Source organism: Dipodomys ordii, unplaced genomic scaffold, assembly GCF_000151885.1.
Source record: "Dipodomys ordii isolate 6190 unplaced genomic scaffold, Dord_2.0 Scaffold5, whole genome shotgun sequence".
Lineage (NCBI taxonomy): Eukaryota > Metazoa > Chordata > Mammalia > Rodentia > Heteromyidae > Dipodomys > Dipodomys ordii.
In genome coordinates, this window is record NW_012267221.1 from 37,564,772 (window position 1) to 37,585,636 (window position 20,865).

A 20,865-nucleotide genomic window follows, 5' to 3' on the forward strand; every position below is an offset into this window, starting at 1 on the left:
TGACTAAGGTTAAGGCCAGAGCCATTTCTTTACCTTTCTCCCCAGACTCTCCAACTTTCTAATATGTGGAATAAGGAGAAAAACCAAATGTGTGAAGTCTCTGATTCCCCTTATTTCTCCATCCCCGTCATTGTTCCCATCTCCTAGCCAGTGTTGGGAGCTTTCCCAGGTGGGAAGTGTGTGCTGGCAGCCACACTCCATGGCAACCTCAGACACAGCCCTTCCACATTTTCAGCAATTAGATTTGAACTTAGAGTCTTGGACTTGCTAAGCAAGCACTATGTCGTTGAACCAAGACCCTATCCCATTTATCCTAACTCATTTTTTATTTTCTTGGAAGTTATTGTTTGGGGAATTTGGTTGTTGTTTTTTTTAAACTTTAGTTATTTTTCAGATTGAATCTTGATTTTTTTTTTTCCCTGAAGCTGCCCTCTTCCCACCTGTAGCTTGTAGCCATGATTATAGAAGCCTGTGACCCTGCCCAGTTTTTGTGTGGTTGTAGAGAACTGTTACTAAGCTTTTGTATGGGCTGGCCTTGAACCGCAGTTCTCCCAGTCTCCACTTCCTGAGTATTTGGGATTAGAGTCGTGAGCCACCACCTGACCTGAAATATTTATTGGCTTTGAAACAAAGAGTGGTTATGTGTTATGTCACAATACATGGAAACTTTAAAATAAGATAATGGAGTTATGACAGGACATCTACTTAGCTTGTTTTCTAATATGTCCATAATCTAACTGGGAAAAAAAAGATCCTGGTAGCTCAAAGAAAACTTGAGTTTTACCTCATGAGCAATTTCACTCATTTCTCAAGTTTTGTCTTGAGTGTCTAGTGTAAGCTTGTACTAGTGGTAAAGAACTGCTTTAAGCTCATTGTCTTGCTTAAGACTGCAGAGCTGTTTATGTGTGAGGATGTGTTGTATTAGTCAGCACATTAGATTGCTTTTTAAAAATGTGTTTTTTGCTGGGGAACGGTGGCTAGCTACTCAGGAGGCTAAGATCTGAAGATTGAGATTCAAAGCCAGCCCAGGCAGGACAGACCATGAGACTCTTATTCCCAATAAACCATTCAGGAAACCAGAAATGGTGCTGTGGCTCAAGTGGTAGAGTGTTAGTCTTGAGCTGAAGAGCTGAGGGGGACAGCGTGTAGGCCCAGAATTCAAGCCTCACGACCGACCAAAAAAAAAAAAAGTTTCTTTTGGGTCTAGTTAGAACAGTTGAATATTCCTGAACAAAATATCCTTAACTTGGCACTAGGTGAAGTATCTTTCAGATATCATGAATATTTTTTAAATTAACAATTAATTTAATTTCTTTCCAAGTCTATTCTACTGGACTTGCTTTCTTTCTTCAAGTTAATTCATCAATATTCTCAACACTAGAATTTAATAACTAGAGGCTTCAGTGATGTAAACACATGCATTATATTTCAAAATGTTCTTCCTCCTTCCTGGAGAGATACACTCTTCTTTAGTCATTCTCAGGCTCTGCCTTGAGTCACCTGCAGTGCTTTGGAAAATTTAGATGTCTAGGCTGCACCCAGACCAATGCTACTGGGGTATCTATTACGATCCCAGTAGCAGTATTTTTAAAGCTCCCTGGTGACTTCAGTGTGCAGGCAGGGTTGAGACCAAATGTTCTCATAGACAGTAATCTTCAGACTGATCTGTAAATTACAAACACATGTGGCATTCATAGTGTTTGACCTCTGTATAAAATGTCCTTGCAAGACCTTAGGCTTCTCCTAATAGTCAAAATATATTGAAATCTAACTTCTGGATGTATACTAGGCCTAAAACAAAACAGTTATTCCTTTTAAATGAAACTTTGACCCAAGGGAAAATCCAGTTGATTATGTCTACAGCAAGTCTTCTGATGATCATAAAAACCTTCAAAAATTCATTTTTCTTTTCCTTGGAGTAAATGCTTTATTTCTTTTCCCCACACCCCTATTCCCAGGCCCTTTGGAAGAACCAGGATTTCTTTTCTTTTTTTTAAAATTACAATTGTTTCTCCATTTTCCTGTGTGAACATTCTCAGATTAACCTTCAGGCATCTTGATTTTCAATAATTTGTGCATTTTTTATTTCATAAAAATTTATTGGGAGAATTTAGGAGAGAAATTTAGGTGTGCATAGATGTGTTTTTATTTTGGGTTTGGTCATAGGACTTGAAATCAGGATCTGGGTGCTGTCCCTCAGCTTTTTCCACTCAGTGCTAGTGCTTTACCACTTTGAGCCTCAGCACCACTTCTGGTTTCCTGGTGGTTAATTAGAGATAAGAGTCTCATGGACTTTCCTGTTCTGGCTGGCTTTAAACCGTGATCCTCAAATTTCAAGTGCCTGAGTAGCTAGGATTATGTTGGACTCTTAGATACTTTTACCTCTTTTCTTTGATACAAGATTTTATTTTCTTTTTTTTTCCAACAATTTTTCACATACTTACCCTAGATGCCAGCCTGCTTTTTCTTGTTTTTTTTTTTTTTTTAGCAGTATTACAACACATGGAAACTTTAGGAAGTACATAGTCTTTAATATTAGGAAGCCCAGCTAAGAAGACTAAAATGTATTGCTGAAATAGGAGGAGTCAGAGTATTTCTGTATTTTTCATGCAAGTAGAAAAATATCAGGAAAATGATACCATGTAAATAAAATCCTGCCTTGTTCTTCAGTAAAAATCGATTGGAAGAATTAAGAACTGGACAATAAGGGTCTAGAATTCTTTTATAAAACTTGTCTAATTCTGCCTCAGTGGGCCTACCCATATAGTTCCCATGAAAACATTTTCCAGCTGAGCTGGTGGAAACCTTTCAGTTGCTTTGGTCCCTCTCTAAATGGAAGAGGGAACCTGATAATTAAACCGTGGAGTGATGACACATGGATTTATTTGACAGCAAAACATTCCGGTCTCCACTGGTTGAGTGAGTAAGCTCTGCCTTGCTGGCTGCATGTGATCTGATGTCGGTTTGGAAAACTGATTAGTGGAACATTGAAACCAAAATTAAGGTGAAAGGAATTAAAATTAATATAGAGAAAAAAATCTAGCTATAAATTTTGGTAGATTATAAATCCAACTTTCCAACAGAAGTCTTAATCTATTCTACACAATTAATTTGAGTCTTCCTATAGCAAAGAATTGGGTCTTTTGACTTCTGAGGAGTATTTACAGCATTTCCATACAAGAACAAATGCAGTTCTTAAAAAACATATACTCATGCAAATATTACATCCAAAAGGATTTTGAACAGTCTAAATTTTTTTCAGCTTTTTTCTAAGTACATACCTGATTGGTGTTCAGATTGGTGAGTGGTTTACTGGGAAAAATCTAAGTAAGCATTAGTGTTTTGAATACCATAGCAGGGAGCTTTTCATTCAGTTGACCTAGTCTCATTCAGGCAAAGTGCTAGTTATCTTAAATTGTATACTTCTTGTCATATTGTCCTTTGTGTATTCCTTTGAACGTGATCCATGTATAATGAGTATGGTAGGTGGAGATTGTTCCAAATATTATACCTAGATACTTATGCAAGAGACAGGGTAACCCAGCAAGACCATCTCATAATTATAGAACTTGTTTTCTGAGTTCTTTTAAAATAGAATTGAAGCTGGCTATGGTCAATGCCTTCGGTTCTAGTTTCTCATCTTCAATTTATCCTCATGTGTTCAAACCAATTTAAAATATGTGTTGATAAAAAGCAGGCACCAGTGGCTCATACCTGTAATCCAAGCTACTGGGAAGTCTGAGCTGGCCCATCTTAGAGTCTCTATCTCTAGTTAACCAACAAAAAGTCAGAAGTAGAAGAGTAGATCAAATGGTAGAGTGCATGGACTTGAGTGAAAAAGCTAAAGGAGGGCACAAAGCCCCAGTTGAAACCCCAGTACAGGTACACACACAAAAATAGTTGATGACAATAATGGAAGTGTATGTGTGTGTGTGTGTGAGAGAGAGAGAGAGAGAGAGAGAGAGAGAACGTATCTTTTGTGTCTATGTAATTATAATTGCTATAACTTTTAATATCAAAGCCTATTTAAAAATGTATAAGAAAATCATAATGACACTGTTTTTCCCCTAAATTTATGATATTGAACTTATATACCTGGAAGGAAAATGTAACTTAATTGAAAAAAGAAGTTTTCTAAAGCTTAAAGCCAACCATTCAGTCTTATGAATGTCTAGAAAGGAAAATATGTAACATCACATATTTTCCTCATCTATTTTGAGGATCTTTTTGAAGCTTCCTTTCTTAAAAAAGATGTTATTGCTTTGAGTTCTATTTCTTGCCCCTGTGGTTTTAAAAAATGGATAGTGGTTACGGGTATTTTATATTGTGCTGTAAAAAACTGCATTATAATTGGAAGCTGACAAAGCCTTCACACCACATAAATCTTCTAAGACCAGCAGCAGATTTATAACCATATTCTAATCCAGTTTCTTGAAAATTGGCAATATTACACTTAAAATCTTATAGCTTTCTGTATAAATGTACTGTTTCATTTATTATGTAAGATTTCATTCATGAAATGTAAAATATGAAACTCAATTTAACATGTTATATCTAATTGTCAAATGTGTGACCCCAGCACAAAGTGCTGAACTGTAAGAGACATCGATTAAAGTAATTTTTGCTAGAATAAACTTTGAATTTTGTGTTTGAACTCCCCAGTATTTCCAGCACATAGTATTCACCTGCACAGTTCTTACCTCACCTTCCCAAGCCCAGAGGATAGAGAGCTATCTCTTTTATTTGTCTCTTTCTTTTAATACTTGCTTATTTTAAAGAGCATGAGATTTTTCAAAATGTCTGTCTGCCTTGTAAAGTGTAAGACAGCCTTAGCTGCTTCTGTTACTAAGGAGAATATAAATAAATCAGTGTATTTTTCAAAAATTAACATTAAGTAGTTGTACAAAGGGGTTACAATCCCATAAGTCAGGTTATAGGTTAGCATTTTTAATTACATCTTTCCAATTTCTTTTGTGTGGGACATTGATCATTGATACTTTGAAATATAAACTAGTTAGGAACTCTCTGGAAAGTGTTAATTTTCTGTTGCTTTGATGCTTAAAGAATAAACTCAAAGTCTAGAGTTTTATTTTATGTCATTTTAGTTATTTTGGTGTTGATATTGGGCTTTATGCTCTCTTGGCCTTTTCTGCTCAAGGCTGGTACTCTACCAGCCATATCTGCTTGAGCTACACCTCTACTTCTGGCTTTGTGCTGGATGATTGAATCTCAGGGATTTTTTTGGCCTGGGATGGCTTTGAACCACTATCTTCACATCTCAGATTCCTGAGCAGCAAGGATTACAATGAGCCATCAGCACCTGGCTAAAGTCAACAGTGTCTTAAAGAATCCTAGAGTTAAAATTTTGGGTCTGTTATATACTTCTAAATACAGTAAGTTCTCACTGCTCTAGTCACATTTGGTTCACAGTGTGAACCAGATACCTCCTCATTGTTTTCTTGTGTTTTCTACAAAAGTCTGTAATGGCAGGGGGTTTGTTCTCAGTTTTTGTCAAGGGGTGTGTGTTACAGAGATCTTGGAATATACTTGTTTGAGGTATTTCTAAAATTTTTGGTTTTATACCTCAGTCTTTGTAAATAAAGATGTAAGACGTTGAGAAAAATTCCATGCATGGAGCATGGGTATAAAATGAGGAAGAGTCTCTGAGTCATATTGAGGGCAGGCTCCTGCTACATCTTCCTTTGGAGACTTTGGTTCATGAGACTAATACATAGAACAGTGTTAGCTAGTCACATGGTTCTTGACACACCAAAGAAGCATTAAAGCTTTAAAGTTGCTTTGGTGCCTTTGTATTTATGGGATGGTTTCTAGAGTCAGCCTCGCTGAAACAGTGTAAAGTAGGAACCCACATCGAAAGCCTGGTGTTAATTTGTAAATGTCAGAATGTGTTAGACCTGTACAAATTGGAGTTATTTGAATTATTACCAGTTCACTTCTTAATTTTTGCATATTATTGTTTAAAGTTTTGCTAATTTTTTAAATGGTGTGTGAAGTTTCATTTTGTCGAACTGTGTCAATACTTTAAAATTAGATCACAAGAAATGTTTTTAATTCTGTATAGCTTTGGCAGTAACTACCGTGCTGACCATTTGTGACATGTTAGCTTAGGTAGTGTATTAGTGGTAATTGTTGATTTCCATGGGGGAATAAATTAATTCTTTCATTGATAATTATGGTATTTTTTTTGTTTGGGGACTTTGGAGAGAGGATTTAGTTAGCCAGTTTTTTTGTCTTGGGCCATCTTCAGGAGATTCTCTCTCTTACTAAGGTAGAAGAAGGGAGTTGGGGACAGGGCATATTGGTGGGCTTGCAGGATCTCTACACTGTTCTTCATGTGCCAGGCAATCGTACCATTGACTTTTTGACCTTTAGTACCTCTCGTATATATTTTCTTTTATCCGGATACTTTAGAACTAAAAAGATTGAATTCTGAAGCTTCCAAGCTTCTGGCAAGGGATATGATATATCATTATTTCAAAGCATTTATCTTGAATAGCCCTCTCCTAACAGAACCACAGACGTCACGTGTAGGTATGGTGGCCCTGTCATTTGGAGTGTTTGTGTCTTGATTTAAAGTTTTACACCAGTCAGAAATGTAGCCTCAATGGTAAAACTAATTGTTTTCAGTAACAGATAAGTCTCAGTAAGTGATTACTTACCCAAATCTATTGCTAATTAAGAACTAACTGCATTTTGTGTGATCTGTCCCTCTTTGCCCCAGAATGCAGTAAGTATGAGCCATTTGCAGTGCCAGTCTGTTGCATGCTCCTGTGTTAATAGCTTCTCTGGCTATGTGACCTATACAGTAAATGATTGTTGATTAACTATGTGGACACAAAGTACAGAATTCATACAGGATATTTTTTATAGATTGATGGCAAATTAATTTTGCTCTAACTTAATTTCTAAGTCATGTTGTAATTGTGAAGCTTTGCCTCTGGTTTCTAATCTGCTTGTGTGTATTTTAGTCCTGTTTTGGAAGTGTCCTTCAAGCTGTTTGTAGCTACCTCACATGCCCAAGTGACACTAGTAACTTCTCCTCCCCTTCTCAATAGTTGGTTGCCATTATTCTAATTGTGTTGAAACATTCCATTAGTATAAACTTACAAATAAAAGATTGCTTCCAGCCAGCTGGTGATGGCTCACAACTATAATCCTAGCTATTCAGAAGGCTGAGATGTGGTTCAAAGCCATCCTGGACAGGAAAAATTGATTGGAGACCCTCATCTACAATTAATCACCCCAAACTAGTAGGAAGTAGAGCTGTGGCTCAGATGGTAGAATGCCAGCCTTGAGTGAAAAAGCTAATGGACATTACTAGACCCCGAGTTTAAGCCACAGTACTCACACACACACACACACACACACACACAATTTTTAAAAATAATTTCTTCCTGAATGTTTTCTAAAACCCAAGGTCTGTTTTTATTAGCTGGTAAAAAAAATTTATTTATGACAATTATATTTTGTAAGCACATATTTTTACCAGGCCAACAAAGTTTTTCTCATATTTGAAAGAGCTCATGGCTCTTCACTGGTTAAATTTTTTTTTAAAGGAGAGGAAGGATCTGATATTGATATCAGACCATATTGATATCAAGTCAAAATTGACAGCTATGAAGTTTTTAAAAATTTGTGTGAAAATGCATATGGGAGATATCTTTAAGTCAAAGATTATATTTGTTGAAAGAATTAAAAATAAATGTTTGCCCTTTAGTAAGACTTTTCAGGATTTTGAAAAGCCAAACAAACTTTTATCCTTGACTAAATTTAGCATTAGGGAGAGCAGTCAGTGGTAGAGCATTCTCGTGTGTCATTGACAGTTTGGGGTTAAACTTTTCCTCTGATGAGCACATTTCTGGTAGTCAGAAATTCAGAGCTGGTTTCCAGGAAAGAATTGAGTGAGATACCCCATCTTCAATATTACTTTGTATGAGATAGGACTAACCATAGTTGATTTGAAAAGACCGACATTTGAATAAGGATGTAGCTTTTTGCTTTTGTCACTAACGGAGATATTCAGGAGCCAATCCTTGTGTGTATTCACAAGGACCCATAAGCTTCAGTGCCACCAATACACAGGGCACACCCTTGTCATGCCAGGACTGGCTGCCTAGATGGGGAAGAGTCAAGTTTACTGGAAGTATACTCTTTGTCCCTTGCTCCAGCTGCTACAGCTCTGGACAAAGAAGAGAGAGAAGTGGGAAAGCCAAGCTTTGGTATCGGATCTCCCTGTTCTGTACATGAACTATATGTGTCTGTACGTGAACTATATCCATTCAGCAGATGTGGATCATGCCTTCCATGTGTGCAGCAGTCCAGTAAGCTTGCAGATTGTTCATAGGTGATTTAGGAGTGGAGCCTCCATCTGAGAGTGTGTAAGAGAACAATCAATCATATGAGGAGAAACTATGGAAGGACAAGTCACTGAGGTAGAGTGATGAAGGGTGGGCCTTCTGAGAAGAATTCTACTACTGGATTCCCGTAGGTCTCTATTTGTTAGAAACTTTACCTCCTCATTCCTTCACTCATCCAGTAGATGTTATATTGGTGAGTCACATCACAACTATGGACCCACAGTGAGCAAGAGCGTGTACTCAGACACAGACATAAGTTTGTACAGTCAGCTGAGGGGCAAGTGTGAAATTAGGAAAAGCAAAGGTCAGGTCAGCAGGACATTGTTGAGCCCCAAAGTTTCAATTGAGAATGGGAGACAGAAAAGTTGTGAGAGATGTTGTGAATCTCTAATCCTCAGGGGAAAGTTCTTTTCTTTTGCTTTGTTTTTGTTTTTTTAACCATGTGTGGGGTGCTTCTCTGTCAACTAAAAATCTTCATCCTTCCAGAATTGTATCAGTTATACCTACTTCATTTGTCCACATATTTGTAAACCATCTTCCAACTGCCTTCCAGGACAGTTTTGTCCTAGGACCTGTGTGCTAGGCCACAGTTAGGTCTGGAAGACAGTGTATGGCATTGCTCATCGATTAATTGAGTTGTCTGAATGTTATGGTTAGAGAGAGTTGCTGATGTGATATATAAAGTTTTTTCCTGCCATTTCTTCATACAGGACAACAGCTTCGAGCAGTTCATTATTAATTATTGTAATGAAAAGCTACAACAAATCTTCATTGAACTGACTCTTAAAGAAGAACAGGAGGAGTACATACGAGAGGTAATATTGAAATGTTTCTTTAAAATATTCCTTCTCAGCTGGATGCTGGTGGCTCATGCTTAGCTACTCAAGAGGCTGAGATCTGAGGACTGTGGTTTGAAGGCAGCCCAGACAGGAAAGTCCATGAGACTTATCTCCAGTTAACCAGCAGAAAGCCAGAAGTGGAGCTGTGGCTCAAGTGGCAGAGAGTGCTATCCTTGAGCAAAAAAAAAAAAAAAAAGCTATGATAGAGTGCCCAAGCTCTTGAGTTCAAGCCTCAGGACCTGGTGTTGGGAGTGGGGGAAGGGGAAGCATTTCTTTTCAACTGCGTGTAGTGGAGCACCCCTGTAACTTCCTTGCTGCTTGGGAAATGTCAATAAGAATATTTCAGTCCAGGAAAAGTTAGCAAGACCTCAGTCTCAAACCCAAAATAAAAACAAAAGGCTAGGTTTTGATTATTTGGTATGACATCAAAGCTTACTGGGATTTTCTTTACTACTGTTACATATTAGTGCCCAGAACAGTATCTGCATACAGTAGGTTGTCAATTAATAAATGCCTTTGATTGTATCTGATTTCATTGGATTCCAGTGTAATGACACAAACTAATAATAGTTTGGGAACACAAATCTAATTGATGGTAAGACTCATTAGCAAAAGCTGGAATCAATGAGCAAAAAGCTGGAAGTGAGGGTCTTGAGTGAAAAAGCTAAGCAAGATTGAGAGGCTCTCGAGATCAGGCTCAATACCAGCACACTTGTGTGCGTGTGTGTGCATGCACACACACGTGCGCACACACAATAATAAGAATAACAATGTGTTAAAATAAGGATGAAGGATGAACTGTCTTTGTGCATCCATACAAAGGACTATTACTGTGCCATAAATAGAAATGAGAAATTGATGCATACAGTAAAAAATTAATTTGAGTCATGTGCCAAGTGAAAGAAACCAACTCAAAAAGACTGTATACTGAATGGTTCCATCCATACGTTAGTCTAGGAAAGCAAAGCTAGATACAGATCACCTACAGAAAGCCATATAGTGCATGATGATAGGACCAGGACTTAGAGGAGCTATTTGCATACACAAACATGCCAGCTAGATTTTTCTAATGTGATTCTGAACCCCCAGTAATTGACTATAACAACCTATTTTCTCTTAAGCAGAATCATAAAGATTTCATTTTTGTCTTAGAATGATTACTATACTTTAGAAATGTTTTGTACATGTCTGCCACCTTTTAGTAACATAAATATCCTAAAAGCAAGATTCATTCTCTTCCTGTCTTCTCATCATAAAGAACTACTCAGACTTTGATGTGTAATTTATAACAGTTTGTACAGCACTTCTGAAAGTATATAGGAAGATCCCTAGCTTGCTTTGTGAATTACATTTCTTCCTCTTAGAAGAAAAATAAATGTTTACACTTAGAAACAAAGTGTAAGCAGATAGAGTGGCTGCATTTGGCCTCACAGGTTTGGCTTTGTAGTCAGCATTACAGACAGTGGATAGATTTTCACATCTTTCACTGTTTTGAAAATACTTTGTCTTAGCACTGGGCTTTTTTTATGCTTGAAATTATTAACTACCTTATCTTTGGATTGACTCAAATTATTTTTTTTCCTTGTGATGACAAAGAACAGAAAAAAAACCTAGGTCTTAGATTCCTGGGATCAAGTTTTGCCTTATTTCCTTATAAACACTGTAAATATACACAAAAGTAATGTTGACCCAAGGGCCTGTTGAGTAAATATGTGGCTTAGAGCCAGTGGAGTGCATGGGAAATTGCCACAGATGGGAGAGTGGAATGAGAGGCCATCCCAGAGTAGGTCAAGGGCGCTCACTTCAATCAGATTATGTCACTGGTGGACTGCTGCGTTGAGAAAGTTTTGGGAACTAGAAGTTGACATTTGCAGCACCATCTCTATAAAGGAAACAGATTCAGAGAGAAAGTGAGATATGATGAGACAGGCAAAGTGTGTTTCTTAAACCTTACAGCTGCATCATTATACAGATTTGATTTTGTTCTGTTTTGGTGTTTTTTAGGACATAGAATGGACTCACATTGAGTACTTCAATAATGCTATCATTTGTGACCTAATAGAAAATGTAAGTACTTAGGTTCTGTTTGTCTGAAGGAATGTTTAGTAGTATAATTCACCCTGTATAAATGCTTTCACTGTCTTTGATGTTAACCATTAGTATTTTCTCCATCTTGACTTGTTCTTTAAGGACTCTCAGAATTTTGTAGATTGCCTTGTAACCCTAAAAGATCCTTCACATCTCTTGAACATAGACACAGAATAGGATTCTCCAAGTTCATCCCATTTCCCTATCACGTCTTTTCATGACTTTCAGATACTAGGACCGTAAACTGCTGCCACACACACAAGTGCGGTCAGACCCCCAGGTCTAATCTGTGTCTCCTGGGACTTTCTGGACTGATCAGAGTAGGCTCAGAGAAGCCATACTTTCCTTCTCCCCTCTCCACTTTCCCCTTTTTCCTTTCTCCTTCCCTTCCATTCCCATTTTTTTGTATTAAGTTGAAGTCTCCATTTCCTATAGGTTGCTGGTGACTCGTGTGTATCCTAGCTGAGACATGAGAATGAGGATCATAGTCTGAAGCCAGCCTGGGAGGAAGCATCATGAGACTTTTTTTTTTTTTTTGCCAGTCCTGGGGCTTGAACTCTGGGCCTGGGCACTGTCCCTAAGCTTCTTCTAGGCTAGCACTCTACTACTTGAGCCACAGTGCCACTTCTGACTTTTTCTGTGTATGTGATACTGAGGAATTGAATCCAGTGTTCATGCATGCAAGGCAAGCACTCTACCACTGAGCCACCTTTCCAGCCCCATCATGAGACTCTTATCCAGTTAACCACCAAAAAAGCCAGAAGTGGAGCTGTAGCTCAAGTAGTAGAGCACTGTCCTTGCATGATCAAGCGAAGCAGTGAGAAGCAATGAGTACAAGCCCAGTACTGGCACAAAAACATTCATTTCCAAAAGCCAGTTGACCTCCTAGTGTACTGTTTAAGTTAGGAAAAGGAGGAAAAAGGCACATTCTCTAGAGGTGAATTAAATGAGTCAGGTACAGTCTCAGAGATTCAGAGAATGTATGTCAGAGGGTAAAGCATATGTAACTACATATGTAACTGGCCAAGGACCTAATCATTTTCAGATGATCCTAGCGCATGTGTGCATGTGAAAAGGCTTAAAATGTGAAAAAAATTACTGGTTCATTTTCAGATAGTTGTCTAAATCTAAGCCTTTTTGTTTTTACACCATACTGTATAGTTTATTGTAAAGGGATTAATTGTAGGAAGCCATAGTTATGTGCAAAAACAGGAAATCTTTTGTGTTTAGGATTCCTGATCATCCTAGCCTTGATAAAGTAATTTGGGACAATGTACTATAGACTTTTGTAGGTAGTCAGTGCTGTATTTCAGGAATTACATATAAATACACACTCTAAATAAGTAGCAAATCTTTAATAAACTCTTGGGAATTATGTGATTGGTGGGGTTTTTTCTCCTCTGTATTCTGAACATTCTTGAAAGCTTTACTTTTAGTTATATTGAACATTTAAAAACAGTTATCTACTCACTACTTTTCCACAAATATAAACTTTGTCTTGAAGAATCTGACCAATGTTGGAATGGGAACACATAATAGTTCAGGTAAAGAATTTAAAGCTCTAGCCTAGAGTTCAGAAATTAATAGATTTCCTGAACATTTTTCCTGTTAAATTTTGTGACCAAGCTAATTCCCTCTGGGAACTTTTAATGTTCAGAATTCCTGGCTATGTTATTCTTCATAAACATAACACTGCACTTAATTGCTTCTCTTTAAGAAAAGGGGAAAAGGTAATATACTTGATTTAGCTAGATGACCTCAACCAAAAAAATCCCCTTGCATATGTGATTGAAGAAACGTATGCTCATGTACAAACCTGGGTACATTAAGGAAGTGTTTCCTTCCAGCCTCATGAAACAATAATGTTTATCCTGGGGATGTTATGAACACACTTGATTCCTGAGAGCCCACACTTCCCCTGGGTTTTGTGTGGAATGAATCAGTGCTGGTTAGAGGATGTCATGGCCTTGTGAGGAGAAGGGAATAGGAAGAGGGACCTTTCAGGAGCCTTGGTCTTGGTGGAAGTGGGTGGAGTTAATGGTCAATGGAGTGGATTGTTTTTGGACTTATGGGTCTAGAGGGGCAATTTAAGAAATAGCAGCCTTTATTTAGCATAGTTGAAAATTTCCTGATTTCTGATCTAGTTTAGGACTGACTGCTCTTGAAATAAATATAATCATAAATAAATCTCATTTATAATAAATACAAAACAGAAGAGTTGTTGTTCACATGTACCATCCATTTAGAATCTTTATATATGGAATAAGAATTTAAATCTGTAAACAGATACTATTGAAAATAGCTTAATTGCACTGATCATTAAAGTAGCATCCCAAATAAAGCACTCTCCCCATCCAAACTCAACTATTTTAAAACAATTATAAAGTGTATAAAACCAGTTTCTTGTAAGCTGTCAGTCATAAAATGACCTTAGGGGGCTGGGAAAGTGGCTCAGTGGTAGAGCGCTTGCCTTGTATGCTCAAAGCCCTGGGTTCGATTTCCTCAGCACCACATAAGCAAAAAGAAAAAAGCCGGAAGTGGCACTGTGGCTCAAGTGGTAGAGTGCTAGCCTTGAGCTGAAGAGCTGAGGGACAGCGCCCAGGCCCAGAGTTCAGGTCCCACGACCGGACCCAAAAAATAAATAAATAAATAAAATAAAATGACCTTAGAAGACAGTATTTTATGATTTGTAATATTATAGATTATGTATTAATTTTTGAGTTAGAGATTGGTTTTTAGGTCTTTGAGGTCTAGAGTGACTCTCCTATGAATTTCAAGGTGGCTGAGATGACTCACAGGTCACTTACGGATGCGAGAGATGCCAGTGTAGACATGTCCACTACCCCCCCCCCTCCCTGTACATATACCTGTGCCACCAGAAAAGGGCTCTTGTGGTTTTTAATATTTGATTTGATTGTCTCCTTTTTGTGGTAGCTATGCAGAATTTTTCATTGACTAAGTTGATTATGTTTGATGGTTGTAATTGGGAGTGATGAGTAATACATTTTTGTTTCCATTCTAGAACACAAACGGAATCCTGGCTATGCTGGATGAAGAGTGCCTGCGACCTGGCACAGTCACCGATGAGACCTTCCTAGAAAAGCTGAACCAAGTATGTGCCACCCACCAGCACTTTGAGAGCAGGATGAGCAAGTGCTCCCGCTTCCTCAACGACACATCTCTGCCTCACAGCTGCTTCAGGATCCAGCATTATGCCGGCAAGGTATGGGGAAACACCCAGTGGACCCACCATTATTCCTGCATGGATGGATATACTGTGCCTCAGAGATGGGTGTTGCTAAACTCTGTTTCCTGGTGAGGATAAGCTCACCTGCAAAAATAGTTGGGTCAGTAAGTGTTCAGGAGAAATAAAATCCAGACCATGTTGGACTAAATTTTGCTTTACATAAGAACTGGAAACCAAGCCAGTGGACTTAAGCAATCCAAACATATTTTAAAAATCAATTTTTCTTATTTTCCAGGGCCCAACTAGTCTGTTGAAAAAAAAAACAAATTATCAATACTAATAAAGGAGACTTAAGCTTTAAAGCACAAATCATTTAACAAAATAATGATTATTAGACTGAGATTTTGAAAACCAGAAGAAAATCCTGCCGTTTCATAAAAGCAATTATTTATTTAGCTGATATTTGGAGAAATTAATTTTATGAATATAGGAATTGTTAAACATAATTTGAGAAATAGGTTGTTAGAATTCTAAAGATTATTGATGAGTGTCAATGATATTGCAAATTTCAAAAGGGAAAAAAGTCTGAGTTTGATATTTAATAATTAGATAACATCTGATTTCCTTTTATTTTAAAATATTGGCTTTAATTTTGAAACATTTTACAAATCTTTTTTCCCCATTTGCCTGCTATATTAAAGATTCCTTCTAGTTTTTCTGATACTTCTGGATGTCTATGAAAATGTTACTTCACTTTTCCCCTGTCTACTTTTAGACAGACTAGAATTGGCCTATGTGAAATAAACCTCAAAATATCTTCAAACACCAAAAAAAATCTAAAATCCTTTGAAAATGTTATGATAACATTTTTTTGAGTTTGTTCTTGCAAATCCTGAAGGGCAGTAAAATTTATTTTGATCTCTTCTGCAACTTAGACAGATGGAATTGAAATTTGGAGGCTGATTTGGTATTAGAATGCTGCTAATGTGTCCAGGATATTTTTTTAATTTTTATTTTTTTGGTGAGGAAGAAAAGAGGCTGCAGTGTAGATGTCTTGGCACACTGTGAACATTATCTGACAAAATTGTATGCAGATCTAACCATGGAGTCCCATGTGCTCTCCCTAGGTGCTCTATCAGGTGGAAGGATTTGTTGACAAGAACAATGACCTTCTCTATCGAGACCTGTCCCAAGCCATGTGGAAGGCCAGCCATACCCTCATCAAGTCTTTGTTCCCTGAAGGGAATCCTGCCAAGATCAATCTGAAAAGGCCACCTACAGCAGGCTCTCAGTTCAAGGCATCGGTGGCCACTCTAATGAAAAACCTACAGACCAAGAATCCCAACTATATCCGGTATTTCTGACACATAAAATTCTTTATCCAAGTGTAATAGTACTCTGAAGGAACATAATTTTTCTGCTTGCTAAAAAATATGAGTATAAATAGCCCAAGCAGAGAGAATAGCTAATATAGTTACAGATCAAATAATATGATGTCAAGTTGGCTTGAAGAATATTCCTTTGTCTTTCTTGTCCCCAAAATAAGGAAAGAAAAAGTATGTGATGAGAAATAATTGAAATAAAAGAAATAATTGAATGCTTTGCCACAGATCTGTGTGTACCAGGTCCTGCAAATAACTCCTTTAAACAGCTTTTAAAAACCCACTCCATTGAGAATAACAAAAATCCATTGCTCACAGAAGTTTTCCTGTTTTTTTTTTTTGTGGGGTGGGGGACAGGTCCAGTCGTGGGGCCTGAACTCTGGGCCTGGGCGCTATCCCTCAGCTCTTCAGCTCAAGGCTAGCACTCTATCACTTGAGCCACAGCGCCACTTCCGGCTTTTTTCTTTTTGCTTATGTGGTGCTGAGGAATCGAACCCAGGGCTTCATGCATGCAAAGCAAGCGCTCTACCACTGAGCCACCTTCCCAGCCCTGTTTTTTTTTTTTGTTTGTTTTTTTACTAGATATTTCTCCTAAAAGATGTTGGAATCTAATGATAATAAAATCATAGTATTTTGTATACTGGTCCATTTAGCTTACTGATCAGCTAAATGGACCAGACTTAAAATGGTCTGGTTTCCTCATCATGAATATTCAAAGGCAAATACAGGAGGTATTTCTGAGTGTAGATGTGTGCTTTATGAAACATGACCACCAAACAGTGCACCTCCTGTTTTCTAGCTCATATGTACACACTTGGAAAACCCAGACCCTAATGGGTCTTTGTTGACTCTTGACAAAGTCGGGAAAAATGGCAAGCAGTTCAGATATTTTGGTAAATACCAGCCAGGACAAGACGTATATATTTCTATAATCCCAGAAATTTCCTTCACTCTTCCTCCCTTTTACTGGTTTTTATATCATCTCAGTCTTAAATCCTATGATTGTGAATATATTATCTTATGTTTTCTTCTAGGATCTTTGTAGTTTTGATTTCACATGTTATATCTACTTCTTTTCCTCTTATGGTTATCTTAATCCTCCATTATGGTACCATGTATTGAATGTATTTCTAGATCTAACGTCGTCATTCCATTCAATTGGCTTGATGGCCTTCAGTCATTGAGTATGTTAGAAAATGTCTCACTGGCACCAGTTATTCATACCTGTAATCCTATCTACTCAGTAGGCTGAGATCTGAGAACCCCAGTTTTAAGCCAGTCTGAGCAGTAAAGTCTATGCTACTCCTAACTCCAATTAACCACCAAAAAGCTGGAAGTAAAGCTGTGGCTCAAGTGATAGAGCATTAGCCTTGAACAGAAAAGCTAAGAAATAGTGCCCAAGCACTGAGGTCAAGCCTGGAACAAAAAAGAAAGGAGGAAAGGGAAGGAGGGATAATCTGAACTTACTAAACTGTTCTATTGAACTGTATATGTACCCTTACATAGGACAAAGGGTGAAGGTTATCCTTATAAATGGAAAAAGGAAAAGCATAAAACAAAGGAAAAGCATATAAACAGCAAGGCAAGACTAGATACTATTTGTCCACATAACATGTATGCGTGGTGGGGGGGGGGGTTAAGGGGAAGTTAATATGATAGTTGTTACATAGTTATAATCATGAATGTTTAACAGTTGGATTACTGAGCATTGGTGGCTCACGCCTATAATCCTAGCTACTCAGGAGGCTGAGATCTGAGGATCATGGTTCAAAGCCAGCCCGGGCAGGAAAGTCTGTGAGACTCTTATCTTCAATAAGCCACCAGAAACCGGAAGTGGCGCTGTGGCTCAAGAGGTAGAGTGCTCGCCTTGAGCTGAAGAGCGTAGGGACAGTGCCCAAGCCCAGAGTTCAAGCCCCATGACAGACCAAAGATTGCTGTAATATGATCCAAAACCAATAGTGGATGAAACAGAACTGACATTTATTTCTTATATAACTTTAGGTGGAAGGTCTTTGAAGACAAAAAGGCAGTTCTATTTTGTGGCTCTACCATTCCCAGGGTGTGTTCCTCACCCGTGTGGTGGTTGTTGGACATTCACAGAAATCTGGAGAAAACCAGCATAACTGGGGGAATAGAAGCAGGTCCCTTCCTTTTAAGAACAGATTAGAAGCAACATGCATTACTTCTACTCTGACCCTAGTGGCTAGAAATTAGTGGCTAGAAATTGGTCACATGGCCATACCTACTGGCAAAGAAAGCTGGAGGTACAATCTGTTAAGAAAGGATTATAGATACAGGGAGGCAACAATATGCTTCATCTTTTCATGATGGTATAATCCACTTTACACTTTAATAAAGTATTAACAGAGTTTCTATCTATCTATCTATGAATCTTAGCAACATAGATTGTTGCACGTTTGCACATGTGTACCCCCATTTGGGCCAAAATATAGAGCATTCCATCATCCTAGAAGGTTTCCTTGTTCCTCTTCTACACTGATTCCCACCTTCACCTTTGAGAGGTAACACTGATGCTAATTCAGCTTAGATACACTTGAACTTACACACTCTTTTGTCAGATTTCTTTTACTCAATAAAATATCAGGAATATCATCCCTGTCATTGCATGTTTGAGTACTTTTTTTCTCCATAATTATATAGGGGCTTGAACTCATGGCCTTGCACTGTTGCTCACCTTTCTTACTCACAACTGGTGCTTTACCACTTGAGCCATATTTCCAGTCTACCATTTTGCTAGTTAGTTGAAATCTAGTTTCATACACTAAGAAGCGATTATAGACATCATTGTAAAACACATATATTTAATGTCCATAGAGGCAGAGTTTAAGACTTAAAAATATTTGAACTCTTTTAGGTGTATCAAGCCAAATGATAAAAAAGCAGCACACATCTTCAATGAGAGTCTAGTGTGTCATCAAATCAGGTACCTGGGTCTTTTGGAGAATGTTCGAGTGAGACGGGCAGGCTATGCCTTCAGACAGGCCTATGAACCGTGCCTAGAAAGATACAAAATGCTTTGTAAACAGACATGGCCTCATTGGAAAGGACCAGCAAGGTAAGAAGTTCACTGTCTACATAAAATAATGAATTCCTAATGAATAAGTAACATGAGTTTCCTCTTGCCTCCGTAAATGCCCTTAGGCAAAACAGAATTTTATAAAGAGTTTGGCATAACCTTTGTTTTAGACTCTCTACTATTATGATGCCATTTTGACTAATTCTCTATTTACTGTTGAGGTCTTGATTTTCTTTGTTGTCAAAATAGCTTCTCCAAAATTCATATTTAGGATATGAATGTCAACAAATGTTGAGAATATGCCTATGGTAATTTCGTAGGAGGTGACTTGACATTAAAAGTTATAAACATGTATAGAAGGGAAGAGTTAGAGGTAAGGGTCATAGAGTTATAGAAGAGTTAGAGAATGGTCCTGGAGTTATCAAAGAAGGGTATAGTTAGAGACATCTTAGGTGTCCAGTCTCAGCTCTTTGCTTTTCACCTGGGGAATTTGCTCCAGAGAGAGTCTGTGTGGGGTGAAAGGTCCAACCCCTTGTCTACATTTGCCCCAGTGAAGAAATAGATATGGGCCTTGCATCCACTTCTGAGGGACAGGGACAACGTTTAAAATGTTTCCAAGAATGAACTGAGTTGATTCAATATCAAAGTTTCTTATATAGCCTCCTGGCTTGGTTGATGCATCACTATGCATATGTTTGATACAAGTATTACCTCTATTGAAATAAAAATTTGTCTTTATACCACAGTTAGAACACATAGTTTTGAACCCAAATAAACTTTTTTAATGTTTACTGGATTTGATTTAATTTGTGGGATTCAATATTGAAATTCTTTGGTAGAAGGACAATTATACTTAGAAATGAACTTTTTTGTTCCACTGAGAATCTGATACTATGTTATAAGAAAAAATAAAACTTTTTTTTTCACCCTGAAAGTTACCGTTTTTATTTTTGCTTATTTTCTTTAGGTCTGGTGTGGAAGTTCTGTTTAATGAATTAGAGATTCCCTTAGACGAATACTCTTTTGGTCGATCAAAGATATTCATCCGAAACCCAAGAACAGTATGTATATAAAACCTTTCCACTTGAACTTGTCAGACTTACACAGACCAGTTTTTAAAGGGTATTTAACTTCAGGACATTTCCTGAGATCCACAAATGCCATACTCCTGTGTTTATCTGCAGGGCAAGTAAGTTTGTTAGTAGGAGAACATGCGTAGCATTTATGCAATGTCAACATCCTTGATCTGTATGAAATGATGAGGGAGGAGGGGAAATGAAGGAGAAACATTATATTCATAACCTGATTCATGGACTTATGTCCTCATTGTATAACTATATCATCATCATCATCATCATCAAAGAAATAATAAATTGTCACAACCAGAATAATAATTCAGAGCAACTAGAGATCAAGTCAGCCTATGTTTGTAGTATCTGAGTTTTACGGTAATTTTGGAAACGATAGTTTCTATTTTAGAGGCATATGAAGCACTAAATGGAAAAAATTTCAAAACATAAAAAGAACTCTTAAAATTCTGTCTCAGAATTCCAAAGGGAGCCTACTTATAAGTGAGTAGATTGGCGTGAGACACAATTAGTTTAATTGTGTATTAGTATAGCATAACTGCTGCAGTTGATTTGATCATATGAAAATTTAGCAAACTTGGGAAGCTGAAGCTGAAGAGAGAAATATTGCTGACATATGCCTCCCATTGCAGATGCTGGAACCAGATTTTGGAGTTGATTGATTGGGGATGTCTGCACAGAGTTTATTGGTTTGACCACCCCTACTCTGAAATTTTGAAGTCTAAAATAGTCCAAAATCTGAAAGTCTTTGAACATCATGTTGATGACATATAGGTAGTTTCCAGTTTGCGAGTTTTTCAGATTGTAGGGTCTGGTTGCAGATGGTCACTCTGAATCTGCATCCTTGTAGACAGAGTAAAGGTAAA

At 37.6% G+C, this 20,865-nt stretch overlaps 1 protein-coding gene across 3 annotated transcripts in view; it reads left to right on the forward strand.

Annotated features, from left to right (window-relative positions):
- The window catches only part of Myo1b (myosin IB), a 149,202-nt gene that overhangs the window by 98,677 nt on the left and 29,660 nt on the right, over positions 1-20,865 (forward strand). For all 3 annotated transcript variants that reach the window (XM_013029657.1, XM_013029665.1, XM_013029672.1), the window contains exons 13-18: positions 9,089-9,193; positions 11,222-11,284; positions 14,328-14,528; positions 15,620-15,846; positions 18,750-18,950; positions 19,879-19,972. In XM_013029657.1, coding sequence (XP_012885111.1) covers positions 9,089-9,193; positions 11,222-11,284; positions 14,328-14,528; positions 15,620-15,846; positions 18,750-18,950; positions 19,879-19,972 — 891 coding nt within the window. The remainder of the gene's footprint in view (positions 1-9,088; positions 9,194-11,221; positions 11,285-14,327; positions 14,529-15,619; positions 15,847-18,749; positions 18,951-19,878; positions 19,973-20,865) is intronic.